This window comes from Phocoena sinus, chromosome 9, assembly GCF_008692025.1.
Source record: "Phocoena sinus isolate mPhoSin1 chromosome 9, mPhoSin1.pri, whole genome shotgun sequence".
Lineage (NCBI taxonomy): Eukaryota > Metazoa > Chordata > Mammalia > Artiodactyla > Phocoenidae > Phocoena > Phocoena sinus.
In genome coordinates, this window is record NC_045771.1 from 12,277,754 (window position 1) to 12,297,345 (window position 19,592).

The 19,592-nt window shown below is 46.8% G+C and overlaps 1 gene segment (V, D, J or C); it reads right to left on the minus strand.

Annotated features, from left to right (window-relative positions):
- Positions 1-12,051, minus strand: part of LOC116759201 — a 204,509-nt gene extending 192,458 nt beyond the window's left edge. Inside the window, 3 exon segments of the C gene segment in view lie at positions 4,229-4,240; positions 11,327-11,614; positions 11,897-12,051. Of these exon segments, the coding sequence occupies positions 4,229-4,240; positions 11,327-11,614; positions 11,897-11,951 (355 nt within the window).
- Positions 12,052-19,592: the final 7,541 nt, after the last annotated feature.

Below are 19,592 nucleotides of genomic sequence, written 5' to 3' on the forward strand. Positions count from 1 at the left end.
TATGGGTCTGCACAGTTCATAGTATGTGTGAACTACTGATATAAAGGAAATAACTTGAATTAGGAATGAAGAGACTTAGTTTCAAATCCTAGTTTTATGGGTTTAAGAAAACCACTTTTTGAGTGATTTTAAATGAAAAATTAGGCTTAGAGCTCACTAAATTCCTTCAAACTCTCAGAATAGGAGAGACCTTGTTTAAGGGTACAAACTTGCAACTAGTAGATAAATAAGTTCTGGAAATCTAATACACAGTATAGTGAATATAAATAACAATATTGTATTATAATCAAACTTGCTGAGGGACTAGATCTTAATTTTTCCCAGCACAAAAAAGAAATGATGATTATGTGAGGTGGTAGAGGTGAACTGTTGCCACAATGGCAATCATATTACAGTATTCAAATGTGTCAAATCAATATGCTATATACCTTAAATTTATAAAGTGTTTCTCGTCAATATATTTCAATTTAAAAAATTAGAAAGGAGGCAGTGATTAATGTAAAATATGGGACAAATAAAAAACATGGAAGCTCAAAAAGTAAAATAAAATTGAATGAATAAGATTCCAACTCAAAGGACACTTTTTAAACGTTTGAATTGCCAGAAATGTTTTAAGTAATCTATTTCATTTCATTGCAAAAATGTCGTATATTTACATCTAACTTCCAAGAATTTAATCTCTTTTATAAGTAGATAGACACTTTGTATCATGAGAAATTGTTAATCTGATCATTTCCTATGGTCTTAGTGGTCATAGCTGTGATTTCTCTCAGTGTTTGAACTCTTCCTTTCTACCAGGAGATGAAATAAGATGAAAAAGAGGGAAAAGAAAAAAGAAAGTTTGGTATCTCATAACTCTTCAAGTTCTATTTCTTTCTTTCCTCTAGACAAGGACCCCGACTCACTGCAGAATGTCAATATCTCTGTAATTTCCAAGACTGAGTGCCACGAAGCCTATAAAACCTACAACATCAGAGATAGTATGATGTGCGTGGGCATTGTGCCAGGAAGGAGGCTGCCCTGCAAGTTAATGTACTCTCAATGCCTTAATTTTCCCATTTTATTGTGTCCTTTGCCAGAGAGATAACCCAGTTTCCTTTTCCCTGGCAGGAAGTCACAGCTGCCCCTGCCCTGTGCCATGGGGTGCTTCAAGGAATCCTGACTTTTGTAGATGGATGTGTTTTGAGAGCCGATGTTGGCATCTATACCAGAATCATTAACTACATACCCTGGATTGAAAATACCGTCCCGAACAACTGAGCTCTCATGATGGGAATTCTAGACCATATGACACCACCTGTCCCCAAGTCCAGCCTCAGAATTAAATCTAATCAGTGTCCTGAGTTGCATCGCACATACCTGTCTCACTCCTGCCCCACAGAGTGGGTGACTGGTACCTACCTGTACCGTGATTATACATGGCAGCCCTCCCATCTCACCTAATGATGATCATGGCAAACTACATACCCCTTAGGCAGTTGGAATTTATGGAGCGGCAATTGTGTCCTCTCTAACGAATCGACCATTGACTTATTGAAAAAAAAAAGGCCACTCGATTGCCATCTTGGGCGACAAAACCCCTACTACTTGCACAGAATTCAATAGCATGTGATTTTGGCAAGTTACACACGGCAAACGGAAGTCTGAGAAGGATGGCGCTACATAGAAGTCACAGGGAAGGGAGAAGGTTTAAGGAGGGGGGTTGTTGGAGGAATGGCGCTTGGTTTCTCCCTGCCAACACAACTCTCAGCACCAGACACAGACTCTGGACATTCATTCTGCAGGATTCTCAGTAGGGACTTGCGCTCTGAGAGGTTAATACAAAAGTTAACCGGGGCTTAGGACATAGCAGATGAACAGGGAGTCCAGGATGGATTTTGCCAATATACCTGCACGTGGGCTCTTTCTATTATGCCAGCTGCCCCGGGAACTGCATTCTCCCCCAGTTATCACTCTTGCCTTTTTCTTCCTTCCTTTTCTTTTCATTTCACCTCTGCAGCTCCATTTACTGCCTGAGAGTTTTAATTGATAGTTTTCTATGGGGAGTGGCCTTTGGTCAGTTGACTGAGGATCAAAACCACAAAAACAAAACCGAGTTCTAGAGAGTTCTGTCTGTGGCCATTACCAGTAGACTATTACACCCTTACGGTCTAGCTAGGCAAGAAGAGAACTGCTCTCAGGAAGCAGAAGTTCCAGCAGTAAATCTGTGCTCACTAGGGTTCTAAAACCTCTAAGTCAATAAAGCCTAGCTTGCGGTGTTGAACAGCAACATTGTGTGTGGATTATTCAGTGCTATTGTGAGCACTTCACCTTCATGTATGTTATTAGTTGAATTTTTTTTTTTGCTTTGGAAGAAACAGATGGTTTTTGCAGGAAAGCACCTCAGCCTCTGTAGATGTTTCCGTTTGAAATGGTGCTACAGTTTCAACAGATCATACTGATATCTTACAAAGCCAACTGATCCTAGGTGATGAAGCAGATGGTAAGGTCACTGAATTCCATGGGCATCAGCCTACTGTCTCACTGCTACCACTGTAAGGTAACTTCCTTGGTTGGAAAGTACGTTCCATTTTTGTGGAATATATAAGGGATTCAAGGATGGTGGTACTGAGAGTGACGATGGCAAAAGAAAGAAAATCCAAATCTAGAATATGTCGGGAATTCCCTGGTGGTCCAGTAGTTAGGACCATGCATTTTCGCTGCCGAGGGTGTGGGTTTGATCCCTGGTCGGGGAACTAAGATCTCACAAGCCACGTGGCACAGCCAAAAAAAAAAAAAAAATAGAATATGTCATGTGCAGTAAGAACAAATAGCTACTCCCTCCATGACAAAAAGGGACTCATCTCCCACCACATGGCTGGTGGGAGACCTGGGATACCAGTGATATGTCATCATTATATTAAGGGTGAGATTGGTCACTGACACTGGCAAACTGGGTCTTTGCAAGAAGTCTCTGCATACGCTCCGTTCGGTTCCATTGCTCACTTTGTTTGTAGAGCCATTTAAAAACCACTCAGAACAATGAGGAAGGACTTCAGAGTACACAGGCTTGTCTATCTGATCGTTAAAGTCTTCTGCAGTGAGAGCATTTTGGTGAGAATTCTCATGGGACACATTTTCCTGCTCCAAGCTGACCTTGAAAAACGCTTGTACATAATTCTTCCTCAAATAACTTATCCCCTCCCCCATCTTGCTCTTTCTGAGTGCCTACCAGGGCAGACCACCAGCCACTCCTAAGAAATTCAAATAAATCTTGACCTCAAGAAAGAGAACTAGATATGTTGACTGAACTTTTGTCTCCTGAGAAGAATTCAATTCTCCTTTTTCCTTCATGGCATCCCTCTGAAGGGTTTTAATATCACAACAGTACACGTGCAATTGGACCAATATATCAACCAAAGTTATGCATAATCAAGATGAAGTCTTTTCACCCTCAGCGAACTGTTCAGGGAGAAATCTCTTTGAGGTCATAAGTGTGGATTGAGGAAAGGTTGCCCAGAGCAATTGCTTATGCAACGAATTTGGACACTCAGGGCCTGATTTACCTCTGTTCCATTTACGTTTCTAACTGAGAACGTAATGCTACTGAGCATAGCCAAGTTAACGACAAGGAGAGGAAGGCAGCCCCGCCTAGAGCAAGTATCATGGCCAACAGGTGGTCGGCAGTCTGGCATTTAATCTCCACCTGACCCTAGTAGCAAACCAGAAGCTATTTCTCAAAAAGCTACTGTGACTTTGCTACCTAGTTTAGGGATCTCTGTATTGATTTTCTTATTAGGCTTTGTCAGACACTTCATCTAGGTTGCTAAAAATACTGTTAGCACTATTGGAGCTACAGAGTTTAAACCCAAGAAACAGAACCAATTGTACTTCAACTTGTGCAGGCTGGAGAATCTTTTCTGACTTAGTCTCTCCCTAAACTAGCAACTTTTTAGATCACTCATTAAATGGCTCAGAGCATGATATCCCAATGAGATATATGTTGCTCATAAAATTTAGAGACCTTCGGACATCACTCTTAATGGTAGAGAGCACAAGTTTCAACGATGCGTTCATTTCAGTGGAGGAACCAATCATACACCCACAAGCTTCACTGCAGAAGCAGGTGATTCTATTTTTACTTGTTGCATCACCTACTCATTACCATACATCTGTTTTCCCAAGACATCTGGGAAACTTGCTACTTGCTGTCTGGTCCTATCGCCATGATATCATCAATACAGCAGACCAGTATGGTACCCTTTGAGACTGCCAAGTCCCTTAAAGATTACATTCAGGTACAGGGCCAGAGCAATCATGATTGCTCTGGAGGTGAAATATATACTGCTGTTTCTGCCAAATGAAAGCTAAGTAATTCTGAACTTCTCAAAGACAACGTACAAAAATGCACTTGCCGTGATCATAAATGGGTAAACAGATAAAAAAATGTTGTGGTATAGCCGTACAATAGAATACTTCACAGCAATATAAACGCATGAACATTCGATACGACTATCAACATGGATAACCTCAAAATAATTAAGCTGAGTGAAATAAGCCAGACAAAATGAATACGTATAGTATGACTCCAGTTTTATCTACAGGCACACAGATCTACAGTGACTCAAGGCAGTGGTCTAGTGTAGGCAAGGATGCAGAAAGTGGAGTGAGGGAGAGGTAATGCAAAGGGAAACATTTCTACGCGTGATACATACGTTCATTATCTTGGTTATGGTGACGATTTAATCACATGTTTAACAAACCTTTCAAACTCATCAAATTGTACATTTTAAATATATGCAGTTTATCATATGACAATTATATTTCAATGAAACTATTAAACAACAACAACATAAATGCACTTGCTAGGTCAATAGTTGCATACCAAGAATGAAGGACTGTATTTATTTGCTCTGGTAAGGAGGCTACGTATGGAACAGCACCTATAATTGGCATTACCACCTGATTACCCAATAATCAAACACTATCGTTCCCCACTACTCTTTTGACTTGGGCCAAGCTGAAGAACTGAATGGCATTATAACAGAAATTACCACCCAGCGCAGTTCAAGCCTGTGTTGGTAGTACTGATCTCGGCAATGTGCTCATGCATTAGATTTACTAAAGGAAGTTTCTGTCAACTTCCTCTTAGTGTTTTCTACAAGGTAAGTCCTCCGGTCACAGGCCAGGGAGAGATTGTAATAGTTGTAGCAATTCTACCAGTTGTAGATTAAAAAGTGCACCTCCCCCAGCAACAGTACACACAGGAAATAAGGAAATAAATCCAGAGCCCCATTGAATTGCTCTAGGAAAGACTTAGGTTAAAAAAAAAAAATCCATGAATCGCTCAATTTTCATAAGCCCCACTCTGATCAGAGGTTGGCACGGACCATGTCTTCCCCCCACCACCAATTAGAACTCATTCAGGTTCCCTCAAAAAATTAAGCTATGTTCTTGTCCGTGGAGCACAAGTTGCCAGGCAAATAGACACTGGTCACTTTTATATAAGCTCGAAGCCTCTCAGTGTTAGAATAGAGTCCATTCTCCAGCTCCCTTCCGCTCAAGGGACATCGAAACAGTTAATATAACTAACAGGTCTGTGAGCGAGAGAGGAGGCTGTGATTCTTTCGCACATTGACTCACATCGGTCCACTGTTATCAGATCTGTTGGTGTGGTTTTTTGGTTGGGTTTTTGATTATGTAAATCAAATAAGAACTTGAACTTCCTGTCAATTTCATTCCCGGGGATCCCGTTTTTATGGAGAACCCTTGAGAGAATCCCCTTCAAGGCCCCAAAACATCATCATGTAATATCATTCATTTCCATTTTGAGTTAGAGAAGCAGGTGAAATTAATAACTTGACGTTGTCTATGTTCCTTTAGCAAGTTACATTAAAATGTAAGAGGTTCTTTAGCAGGAGATAAATGACACTGAAGGAGGAGAAAATGTGACACCTACAACGTTCTTCTTCAAGGCTTCTCTGTTCATTTGCATTTTGTGTTTTTAACAGAAAATAGGACGGAGGCTACCGCTCAGTATCCTGAAGGGCGGGATGAGTCTTCCTCATTTTAGGTTGCAGCACTGGGCATCCTGTTGTCATGTATCTAAGCCGCATTCTCTATCAGCTCCATAAGTAACATTGCTAGAAATTTCCCTCTCCATCTGCCCTACTCCTTTATCTCTCTCAATTTGTTCAGAATTTATGTAAAGAAAATAGGGGTGTCACTCCTGATATCCTCCTCAAATGCTAACGATACGTCAGGATTGGTGATATGCCCAAAACCACCATTCTCAAGGCTGAAAAGATCCCCAAAGTTAAATGTGAATGGATAGGGTCTCACAAAAACTGGGTGAAGGTTAGGCTGGAGCTTGTTCTTGTGCCCAGAAATGAACACCAGCTACTGCACTGATGAGACTTTCAAGACGTCTTAGAACTTAATTTAGAATTTCTTCCTTTGTGTATTTACTTCAAGGATGGGAGGATCTGAGAAACCATAAAGTGAGCCCTGTTCAATAGGGAACCAGGGTGGAAAAAAAAAAAGCCCTGGTTTAAAGTCACTGGCTCAAACAATTGGAATAGAATCAAATTGCCCAGCGGAAGCTAAAGATGGGGCTTTGAGAAGCTGGGTCAGGATTGGACACTAACAAGAAACCCCAAGGCCATCACTCCCAGGCCCTTTGAAAACTCACACAGCACTAGGCAGCTTGATTATCTTACTTTGGGCTTTCTGGCAGCTACTCTGACCAAAATTAAACCAATATGCCATAGAGACAAATGTCTTCCCCTTGTCTTTCCCCCAGTCTATACTTGCTCGTCCCTGGCTCTCTGAAGCCCCAAACCCCTACCCTGATTAATTTAATTGGCTCGTCTATAATCCGCAGAGCTCCATCTACAACAGCAGCCCAAGACCGGGGTCCAATGCTGTCCTTTGTGAAAGGAGTTTAAACATCCTCCTTATTCAAGTGACTCATCACCAAGCCAAACTTGCTATTACATTTTTCTACCTTAACAGGCCCAATTCTAATGACTGGGCTTCTGTTCTGTTCCTGCAGTAAAGTCACCCTTTGTATCCCAGTTGCATTAATGCTGTCTTTGACTTGACAACCTTGTCTGATTCTCTGGCTCCTATAAGCTTGGACTCTGCCTTACTCTCCCCAGGTGGTGCTAGAAACTCATAAGAGGCCAGCTCCTTGCTGTCAGAACGTCCTGCTGCTAAGTGCCTGCCATACACTTAGTTTCCCTGGCCTGCCACGCCTCTACTGGCCACCTGGCCCTGACAGCCTGCCTGGTTGCCCTTCTACCCTCACTTCAGTATGATTTGGCGTTAGCTTAGCTGAATCCTTCCTGTTATTGTCAACGCCATCCCCCCTCTTTGACTCCTACCATCTGCCCCACCACCGCAAGTTCATTTAATTTATAGATTCCCCCAAAGAGTGACCTAGGGTTAGTGTAGTTGAGAGAGCGTGGATTTGGGATCCAAGCTGGTATTTAATCCTAGCTTCAACAGCTACTAGCTGTGTGTCCTTGGGCAAGTAATTAAGTAATTTAACCTCTCTTGCCTTAGTGTATTTATCTCTCAAATGGGACCCATAATACTTTTCTGGATTGTTGGGAATAAATAACTTATGTAAGGCATGTAGCATAATACTTAGCACATAGTAGGCACTCAAGAAATCATAATTCCACTGAAGCCTTTACCAAGGGATGACTGGGAATCTGTCACCATTTCTTTACATCTGTGCTTATTTCTTCAATTAGAATTAAACTTATTTGCTGGGACTTCCCTGGTGGTCCAGTGGTAAAGACTTCGCCTTCCAGTGCAGAGGGTACGGGTTTGATCCGTGGTCGGGGAGCTAAGATCCCACATGCCTCGCCGCCAAAAAAACCAAAACATAAAACAGAAGCAATATTGTAACGAACTCAATAAAGACTTTAAAACAATGGTCCACATCAAAAAAAATCTTAAAAAAAAAGAAAACTATTTTCATGTCCAAACGTGTCAGGATTCATCCCAAACCCAGCTTATCCAGTTCATCCCAGTTTATCATCAACAAGCTCCCACCAGGGCACTCAGTGAGTATGCCTAAAGCTCAAGGGACCCTTACGTGGATCCTGACACCCTAACAATTATTAACTCATTATCAACTCCCCTCTCCCCAAGCCCACCTGTATTTAATCCCCTACCTTCACATTAGACCCCCTCTTCCTCCCCTACTCAGGGGCCCTGAAACGATGGCATATGGGTCTTAAATACTAGCTGTGTTTCTGCTTGGCGCTCAGGAGTCTGAATTACAACCAAGATGTTACACAAAGATATATAACTCCTTTCTTTGCCGCTCGACAAGCGAAATTTTGAGCTCATGCTTTCTGCTCTCTGAGGACCTTCTAAATGAAAGAATAAGGAAGGAAATAAGAGGGGTAATATTTGGAGGAAGTAAAGAGGAAACATGCCTCATATTTCTTGAAAGTCACACCCTATGTAGTAAAATACTGACAACTGAGCAGGCATTTTTATACATTGATTGATTGAGAGAGTGACTGAGACAAAGGAGAACAAGTAGACAGCTGTCGTTGGTGACTGTATTCACGTGCCAGTCCTTCAATTCCACGATCTTCAGACTAACCCAAACCGTGAAGACAACTACGGGGCAGAAGCTGGTTTACACGAACAGAAAATACAGTGCTTTTCTCTCCAAGTGATTAGATTTAATCAGTACAATTCTGTCTATTCCAGTCTGATCCTGCATCCAGGGTGACTAGCTTGGCCCTTTCCTCACTCTTCTTCTCGGGCCACTCACCTGACCTACTCCACGTGGTGTGTAGATTTCCCTGCGTTCTCTGACCATGTTTGCCAAACAGCCTCTCCTGATGGCATCACAGCAATGTTTTTTATTTCCCCCAACCAGGGTTTGAACCCTGTGCCCCAGCAGTGAGAGCACCGAGTCCTAACCACTGGACCACCAGGGAATTCCCACATCACTAGCAATGTTATGTGCATCGGCTTTCTGGAGGGGGGCAAAGATGCTGGCCAGGTAACAGCTCCCCCATCCCAGTAGTAATGTGTTCATTATGCAGAGAGAGGTGTTGAGAGTCCTAGACATAGAAACAGAATTCCTGTTTGTTGAGACCTGGTTCTACTACTATTAGCTATGTGACGTCAGGCAAGTCATACAAACTCTTGAGCATCCATTTCCCTATTTTAAAAAAATGGTGGTATGTACTTGCCTAACAGAGCATTTGAAAGTATTGAAGGAGAAAATGAAATTAAATATACTTTGCAAAGAAACGGACAAATCACTTATCAACCTGAAGACGGGAGACTCACAGGACATTGATCAATATTTCCTGAGTAACCAGGGAATAACATTATCCATTCAGTCAAAAAGCATCGTTTGAACCCCTACCATCCGCCATTCTGCGAGGGCTAGTTTCATCACCATGGAATCAAGGATACAGGCAAGAGTATTAAGGCATAGTTCAGGGTCTGAGAGAGCAGAATTGCATCCAGGAAGTCGCCAGAGAGCTCTCAGGGATTGAGGTTGAAGGGAACCCATCGGAGCAATGGTCCTTTCCATCACTCCAGCCAGATGCTTGGCTGTAGTTGTTTTAAGAACTGCCAGCAGAGAGCCCCAGCTTTCCTTTAAGAGCCGGTGGCCCAGGGCCTCCCTGCCCTACCATTTCCTCTGTATTAAACCGCCTCTCGATGGCCTCTGACTGCGGACCTCCCAGTGATATTCTCAAACAGAGGTACCCTTCCTGGAGAAATGAGAGAACACAGGTCTCCAGATGCCCCCAGGGCTCTGGGCCAGGCTCTCGACCTCCTCTTCATCCCTGTCCTTGTCCTCTAGAGCTGGGCAGGTGTTCACCACCACACCTGAGAGGGGCTGAGAGAAGACCAACACCTATGGCTGCTGTCATGCCCTTGGTGCAGGTCGTGGAGATTCGTGGGCAGATGGTGCTCCCTGATGGAAAAAACTTCTCACTGCCCACAAGCACTGAGGAAAGAGCAAGTGCCTGCAGCTCTGCACCGCAAACCACAGGCCCACCCACCCCACCATCAGAGACGGGGCTGCCTTTGAAATGCCTCCTTATTCACTCACTCTCACCCTGCACCCCAGTTACCTGCTCACGTGGTCCACACCGTCTAGGATGGAGAAGCTCCGAGCTGGAAGCAGAGTGGATTAGCTGCGGTACGGTCTCCCATCTCTGCAGGGGTCTCAGGATGGGGTTCTCTCTCATAACGCCTCTCCCGCTGGTTCCCGGCCATTTGTCTGGGGCTGAGTCTCCTTGTTCTGCCCTCACTCCATGTGTGCCCTTCCTCAGGCTGCAGACCCAGTTCTGAGCCACGGCTTTTAGGTCAATATTTGGTAAATCCTCCACTATGGAACCCAGACGCTGGTCCTTTCTAGGTCAGGCCCTCTCTGTGGATCTTAATTTTAGAAAGATCGACTTGAGCTTGAGGTGTGAGAAATTTAGGCAGTGCTGAGTGCCGAGAATGTGGATCTAATTGGAAAAAACGTGTGCTTATTTATTCCAGCGGTGTGAGTGGGGGGTCATACGTTGAGATATTCACTCTACCCCTTTTCTGAGCTCCCAGAATTTCTCTGGGTTTCTTTTCAGCACCCCTCTGGGCACTGATACTGGTACTGAAATGCAATATGTTTTTTTTTTTTTTTTTTTTTTTTTGCGGTACGTGGGCCTCTCACTGTTGTGGCCTCTCCCGTTGCGGAGCACAGGCTCAGGACGCGCAGGCTCAGCGGCCATGGCTCACGGGCCCAGCCGCTCCGCGGCATGTGGGATCTTCCCGGACCGGGGCACGAACCCGTGTCCCCTGAATCGGCAGGCGGACTCTCAACCACTGTGCCACCAGGGAAGCCCGCAATATGCCTTTTACACACGCATACTGTGGAGAAAATAGCTAACAGTGATTAAGTGCTTCCTACGTGCCTCTGTATTTTCCTAAAGGCTTCACCTGAATTGCGTTAATCCTAGCAGCAACCTTCTGAGTTGGGTAGAGTTACTGTCTGTACTTTGCAAACACAGAAACTAAGTTTCAGTGAGATGAGGTCTTCCCCAAAGCCCCAAGTGGCAGAGTCAAGGCTGCCCCCAGCCCTGCAGAGCCCATGGGTCGATTGCTGTGCTCATTTTGCCGAGTGTCTCTGAAGCGCAGTGGGAAAGTGGCAGGGGTGGTCTGCTTGTAGTAAAGAGGCCAGAAGGGAGTCTCTGGGTGGGGAGGAAGCAGGCTGGGTGACCGTCAGGGCAGAGGAGGACATTGGGTCTGTGGTTGGGAACCAGGGGTGGTTTTTATTCATTTGCCCAAGAAGGATGTCTCACTGTGTCTTTACTGCAGGTGCAGAATAGGGCTCTGCCCTGGGTCACATTGGCCACGTGTAGGCTCAGCTCTCTTTCACTGACCCGCGTGGCCCGGTAATCTGCTCCAGGAAGGGATATGACCGTCTCATCCCCAGAACTCCGCAGATTGGCCAGCAACTGTAGCTGCCCCTGGAGATCCTGTTGGTACCAGCTCATCCAGGGGTACTGGGAATTCCTCAGGATGCAGCGCAGGGTTTCAGCCTGTCCGCGAGGTACCAGGACCCACCTGGGGCTTTGCTCCACCAAGCTTGTGTCGGCATCTGAAACACACAAGCAGGCCAGGCTAAAGGTCCTGGGAGTAGTAAAAGTAGCTAAAGGTCACTGCCAGAAATAACTAGTTATAGCCGAATCCTGAAGAGGGGGTCCTATGAGTAAGGCGGAGAGGAGGCTGCTGGGAACAGGACGGGCACTCACACAGGGCGAGGAGATATGTAGATCTGGGATCAGGGAGCAAAACCTCTGTACCCACAGGGGCCCCAGTGACCCAGTCCCTTTTTCCGTCCCTCAAGCCACCGAGTGGCTGTCTCTGTCTGGCCTCTGACCTGTACTCACTGCACCCATGAGAACCCAGCCCCACAGGATGGGAAACAGGGCCATTCCAGGGCCTCTCCGGCAGGGCAGTGGGACGGGGGACCACGGGACAGGGACAGCCTAGGCAGGAGAGCTGATCTTGGCCTGTAAGGTGGTGATTAGTGTCTGAGACTCTCTGGGCCCGACACTCAAAAGGGAGCAGCTTTTCCAGGAAACTCAAGATCTTATCTTCTCACTGAGGCTCAAACCTCAAACTGGAGTTTCCTGTTTCAGCACGCCAACACGCACTCACTCGTACACACTCCTCAGGCTCACTGGGGGCCTTAGTGAAGGTGTCTGGCCCTGCACCCTCTTAGCTGCTTCGCAGAGATTCCGTGCTGAATCCGTGCCTCACGTTTTTGCAAGGAATTAAAGTAACTCATTGCAATGAAGGCACACTTGCAGATTGAACAAAGACATCTTCTCATAGGCATAGAGGCTGCTGCAGGTCAGTGTTGGGCGGTCGGCAATGGACACTCATCTCCAGTGGCCTGTGTTTTCCTCTGTAAAAGCAAATACAAACCAAATGGAAGAGGCTCAGTTCTCCTGTTGAAAATAAGGGGAGAGACTTCCCTCCCCTCCATTTTCTTAGAGCATTTACTGTAGAAAACTTGTAAGTTCTTTCTCTGTCTCTTTGAAATGCATACACTCTTAAAAGCTAAATCACCTCTTGCCAGCATCAAGACCCAGGAATGTCTTTCTCAAGGACCTGCAACCATCTCTTCGGAAGATAAACATCAAGGAAGATGAGCTTAACTTAGTCTAGAGCAGACGGCTGGCACCGAGTTGCAAAATGATTTCATCATAAAGATATAACATGTCTATTTCTCCTTTGGTAAAGCCAATTTGCAAACACAGATAGACAGCCCAATTACCGAGTGACTTCAGCGTGAACTGTGGATTAACAAAAGGTCCTGTCGAGTCCTCTCATTTGGGGACTAGTTATTGCTTATCTTGAGAACACGTGTGTAGTGGGTTTGATCTGCTGGTCTGTATGATAGGCCGAAATTTCTTTTTGTCTCTGCAATCTCTTAACGAAATGTTTGTGGTGTGTATCACATTCTGACTTAATGATTATTCAATAATAAAACTGTTTTCTTTCTCTTCTACCTTTGTGGAGAGATTTTCTGAGTTGGGAGGGGATTTTGTTTTTAATTGTATTTTCCCAGCAACTCACAGTGCTGCCACTTACTGGCAGTGTGAACCTGGACTTCGGTTTCTTCCTCTGTAAGATGAAGATAATAATGAAAGCCTTTTCATAGGAGTAAGTGGATTCATACATGAACATTTCTGAGAGTAAAACTTGGCAGAGACTAATCGCTTAATGAGTTGACCTCTATTATTGCAATTGTAAGCTTCCGATAAAAACATATAGTGGCTTTTATCGGTCTTTAATCTCCTATCACTTAGCCATCAACTGAGATTCAAATCACGAGTTCTCATACTTTTTTTAACATTGATAAGAGGCCTCGTGTTTTGGTAACCAATGATCTGGGAAATGAGATTTAAAAGACCCACACCTACCGTGGCTACAACCTCAGCATGTTATAGACAGAACTATGGAGACACAGAGGGGTCTAGCAACAAAACTTTACTCTTTCAGGACCTGGGGCTGCACAATAGTCAAGTTGGTGTCAGGACACTCCATAAATGGAGAAGGGAATTAGAGCAGGGTGAGGCTGCAGACCCATCTTCCGAGAGAGTCTGTGTGTCGCGGCCCAGCAGCGGCCTGGCATCCTGGGGGTCTGTGCCTCCCAGAGTCACTATTTTTTCTAATCTGCTGGAGTTTTAATACATGCAGCAATACGGTTCACACGAGTCTGGCCAAAGATAACAGTCACTGATGGCATTTGGTGATGGTATAATACAGTTTACAATTCACTTGGCTCGCAAGCTTTGAAACCGTGTGGCACCTGATTTTTTTAAAAATACGGATTTTCATTATGTACAATTCCGTGTGTAACTTCATGAATATCGTCTATATCACACCTTCAAATTTGCGTCATCTAAACGCGCACAAAATGTCAACTGCACTACATTCTAAGTAACATGCGCTGATTCCCTGTTTTGGGGGGGAGGCGGGAATCTGATTTTTTTTGTACGTAAGTTTCAGGTGTACAGCATTATAATTCAACACCTGTACACACTGCAAAGTGATCTCCACCACAGGTATGGTTACCATCCATCACCGTGCAGTTGACTCCCTTCACCCACCCCCATGTCCCCTTCCCCTCGGGTAACCTCTGCTCTGATCTCATGTGCTGAGTCACTCTTGTCTTTGGCCCCCTTACCTATATTCCCAGCCACATCCGTCACTCCAGAGAGGGAGAGAGATGAGCTCTGTGAAGCATTGCCCAAATCACACCTCTTGAATACCAGACCAAAGGACACGCTGAGATGGTGTGTCCTCACAAGCCTCGTGCACTTAATCCTGAGGTTTGCTTCTGAGAGTCAACTCTGGGATTTGGATGACTAAAGGAAAGGGGGCTGGGAGAGGGGAGAAAACCATAACTGGGGCTGTGGTGGTCAGCACTCTGGCCGGTGAGCGGATTGCAGGAAAACGGATCCTGGACCCATCTTGGTTTACGGGGCTGGCAGTCCTATCTCCCGGCCCCCTTCTCCATTTGTCTTAATCCCCAAGTGCGACTGGGATCACAGTGTCTCTGACACCCCTGTTATCTCCTCCCCGGGCTCCGGTTCCTCAAGGTCGGTGACTCCCCAGGCTCCATCCTCTGGCCTTGGCCAGGCTCCCGTCCTGGGCCAAAGTAAGCCTCTTCCTTCCAGGTGGCTGCTTAGCTCCCTACCTTCTCTGCCTGCTCAGAGGTGGGTGGTATGCTTGCCCTCTTGGGAACGGTGTTTTCTCCCCACCGCGCCCCAGTTACTACTCAGGTGCTCACAGCAGCTGCAAACAACCTCAGCTGGGTCCTTACCAGCTTTGATGGGCTCCGTAGGTAATGAGAAGAACGTGCGTGGCCTGAATGGAGGTGTAAACAGAGGTGCCAGCTTCTTCCTGCCCTCACTTAAGCTGGATTCCTGTGTGGAGGTGTGTGGTCCGGATTCTGTGATGGAGGAGGCCCTCGAGGCATGTATCCTTGTTAATTTTTCAGATCCTCTCCGCTGTCTGATGGAGGAAGAACACTGAGGGTCAAATGATTATCAGCTCTGTCACTCACACTGGAAGAAAGAACTCTAGGATTAGAGACTTTGGTCCCCTCCCTAAGGAGCAGCCAGCAAATGACACCAGCTCCCTCCACCAGGACAAGCCACGTTAGAGATGCCTCCAGAGGGCTGCGTGGCTTATGGGTGTCTGTGACCTAAGGAAATAATGGAAAGAGCACCATCCTGGGGGCAGGGCCCCTATGGCCTCGCAGTTAGCTCTGCCGCCGACGGGATGGGGGTTCGGGCACTACGCATGTTACTCCCTGATGTTCCCATTTCCTCATCAAAAAATTAAGTGGACTGGAATTTTTTGAAAATCAAGTGGATCTAAAGTTCCTTTTCACTCTGGTGTTCTGATATTTTAATATTCCTCTGCCTTTCTTCTGTTTGCCTCGTACCAAAGAGCTTGCCAGCGGGGAAGTTGGCCAAGACTCCAGTGGAGGGTCCCCGAAGGTGACGTCTCCAAATGGCAATCTGCGGGAGGAAGGGCAACATGCAGAGTATCCCAAAGGCAAATTCACATTTATTCCCCCTTTTCTCCCTCTCCTCCGCCTCTTTGCTCCTCCCCAGCGACGTGCAGAAACTTGCAGCTGCCTCAGACGTGCCCATCTGGAAAGCTGATTATGGCTCCTTCACCTCTACATGTCCTTCCAGGGGTTAGTAGTAAAGACTCCTCCAGGAGATGGAGACCATAGCCTTCCCCTCCGCATCTCCCAACACCTCCTCTCCTCCTGCACTGTAGGGAGGCTGGAAGGCAGGGCCACTTGGAGTCCCACTCCCTGTCTGTGCATCACTTCTATATAGAGACAAAATAGAAAATGCCCATAAGAAGTTGGGGTGAGGGACATGTGCCAGAGGCCAGAGCGCTCAGTAAGAACATCCAAGGATACAGGGATGGTGGGGGCAGAAAGGGAGAGAATGGAAGGAGGGAGAGAGAAATAGAGAGAGAGGCAGGGAGAAATAAAACCTCCTTGATTCTGCAGGGTCCCCATGGGCAGGACACTGGTATTGGGTCAGGAGGGAGGAGACTGAGTGATTCATTCCCAAGAATTTCATGCCAGGTCCCTACTCCAGGGCAAGGGCAACCTTCTCTGGGCACCTTACACCTCCAAGTTATGTAAGTGGCACCACTCTGAACCCAGAGATAATGAGATCAGAAGAGCCCCAGTCTGTCCCTCCCCCGTGGCACGGTGCCTAGCACAGGCAGAGGTACATATAAGTCCATACTTCTTGAGTGTCCATCTAAGGAGAGATGCTTCAGACCCCAGGAGCCATGGCCTGTGCCCTTCTCTTTCGGCTTCTCCTACTTATGGCCCTGCTGACCTCCTCTCAAGGCAACCACCTGGGCCTCACATCACGTCTGCGTTATTCCATGTTCCTAGATCCTTCTAATGTTATTTTCCTGCACTGGGACTTTGACCTTGAGGCTGAGATCATCACTTTTGAGCTCCAGGTCCAGACAGCTGGCTGGGTGGGCTTGGGTATCACAAATCGCTACACCATGGTGGGAAGCAATCTGGTTGTTGGAGGAGTCTCGCCAGACGGCAATGTCTATTTCTCGGTGAGTATGAGGGTGACTCCCTCCCAAGCGTGAGGGTCTCTTGCTGGGTGGAGGGTGGCTCTGAGTCCAGGAAGGATCCGCATTTCCCAAACACATCCAGGCCCAGAGCACCAACTGATGGCTGACCTCTCCCTACAGAAATGGTCCATTGGAGAGTTTGAATCTAGGTCTTCCAGACTGCATGTCTCTAAGTTGCCAAGGGAATGGAGCCATTGGACTGAAAGAGAGAGAGTCCTGGACCACGGTCTCGGTGCAGGTCACTGGGGGGAGAGTCAAAGCTGTTTGGCACACAGTCCTCATCTTCAGTTACCTTTAGGATCAGTCAAATAGACCACAACGTAAAATAATCTAACAACAACATCAGCACCTGCAACAATAATAGCTTAAAATTGTTACTCATTTTTGGTTAAGCAGCCATTGGTCCAAATTCTTTGCACGTTAAACCTCACAGCATCACTCTTCCCCCATTTTACAGATGAAGACGCAGCTCATGCGTCTCCCAGTCTCACTCAATCTGAACTTCATTTATATGGCGAGGTGCCCACGTTAAGAGCCCCATGAGAAGAGGAATAGCATAGACAGTTCAGAGAATAAGTGAGCTTTTAAGACTTGGGGATACAGGAACATTAGGATTTATGGAGATGAGATTTGAAATGGGAGAAGCAAAGCAAGGTCAAGTGGTTAAACTCCATCAGACACTGTCCATCCCTCTTCCCCACGAATCCCCCCTTGATGCTATGCTCTGTCCTAGGAGCAAATTATAATACAGACCTGGGTTCTGCTAATTTGGCACTTTATTGGGGCTAAATGGACCCAGACTACTCTGAATCCGTGACCACGTAGGGCTCCTGGTTCTTACCCCTTCACCTTTCCTGGACCCTAGAATCAGCACCTGGTGGATGAAGACGCTCTGGGGGAGGGAGCCAGGACGCAGAGCTGCTGGCACTGACAGAAGACACCATCTATACCACCATGCGCTCCTCCAGGCCCTTCCGCTCCTGCGACCCTCAAGACCAAGACATCACTGTAAAAGAGGGAGGAGAGAGGAGCATTTGCTCACAAGCAGCCTTCCTTCTAGGAGGTGAAGTCACCCCCAACCTGGAATGGCCGTGCCTGTCAGGCAGCCAGTCTTGGTTCCAGGGCCCTCATCTCTCTCAGCCTTCCCAGGCACGGCCCCAATCCTGCCGCCTCTGATTCCACCAGCCCTCTACAGGTGGCCTCCCACTGACTCAGCCCCATGCCACCCTCCCTAGTGTCCCCTCCTGAAGAACCTTGTCTGATCTCCTTGAACTTCAGTGTCATGAACCAGATGTGGACACAGGCTCAGAGAGGGGACATGAGAGGGGGTGTGACTTACTCAACATCTCCAGCAAGTCAGCCTCTAGGCAGAACTGGAACCTGACTAGTTCTGACCCCCAGCCTGAAGTGTTCTCCTTTCTGAAACCGCTAGGTGGCATTTTGGGGGGCTCCAAGGAGCTCTGGCTCTTTATGTCTCAGTGCAGAAAGGATTCAGGGAGAGGCAAAGTGACAGATAAGAAGTGAGTTATTAGAATAGGAAGCTTGTGAGGCTTATATCAGGTGGGTGAGAGGGTGCCACCCCAGAGAACTCAGTGGTCTACAGTTTTACAATCAAAGGAAAACTGGGGAGGGGGAGAAGACCAACTTCTTCCTCATTCTTGAGTAGACACAAGCTTCCATCATCAGCTCTGCCTCCAGGTTGGGCAGGGGAGTTTTCTTGTCCCAACATGATCAAGCCAGGACTGTCGTGGTACTACGGAAAAATTATTTCAGGTCTCAGTACAGTGAGGGTCTTTCACTTTGACATGTCACCTTTCCATAAATTATTGTTTTTGATGTGTGCAGAGAGCATGTCCTAGGGCTCATTAACTTACTGAGCTCACTGGGAAGGATATGGGTCTCATGTCACCATTGTTTTATTGTTTTGGGGCACGTCTCATGCTTCTGTTGCATGGTTTTGTTGCTAAGCAAGCCTGCTTGGTTTTGTGGTTAAGTAAACCTGCTTTCTTGAGTAATCGCTCACTTACAGGGGTCCGCCATGCTTTCTTCTCTACTTTCAATCCCCTTGTGGGATTAACTATTTAATCACCTAGTTTGTCCCTTTACTCTGTCCCTGTAAGTTCCACTGTGTCGATGTGTGCAAGTGGCTCGTGTCAGTGGTTGGGTGTGGGTGCGTGCAAAGTGCTGCTCGTGGGCTGCAGCACCTCGATGCCCCAGAGTGACACTGTGAGGGCGCTTGCCACCTACGGCCCAGATGACACTCTGAAGCTGGATCGGGAGCGTACTTTTGTGAGTCCATCTTCCTGCTCCACATTGTCCACCCCGATGATCTCGATGTCCCCGAGGACACCATCGTCCATGACTTGGAGATCACTGATGTAAGGCCCCTCCTCCCCACCCAGCTGCCTCCAGCCACTGCCCACCTTCCTCTCAATCCAGACCTTCCTCTTGCACCCAATATTCAGTACGCTCCTGGAACTGAGGTTCCTCTGACTCCCCTTGGTCCCCCGAGGATGGTCAAACTGGCCCTCAAGTGGCCACCCTTCCCCGACCTGTCCCTCCCCCTGCTTCTCCGGGAGCCTCCCTACCACCTGCTCAGCCTCTGTGTGTCCTTGTCCGGTTCTTCATCCCAGAGGATGATACCACGTACGCCTGCCCCTTCCTCCCTCTCTCCATCGTTGGCAAGAAGCACCTTATCTCCAAGGTACCATGAAACAGACTTCAGGACATTGTCAAGGTGGTCGAGACAGGCAGTGGGCATGGCTGACTCTGAAGAGATGGTGTTCAGAAAACTGCTGGGAGGATGAAGGAGGGAGGTGGTCAGGAGAACACGGGGGCCAGGCCAGGTTTGGTGGAGGTGGCAGTTTCGTGATTTCCCGAGCCCAGAACTATAGCTCCCAGCGCTGTTTTATTCACGCCCCACAGTGCAG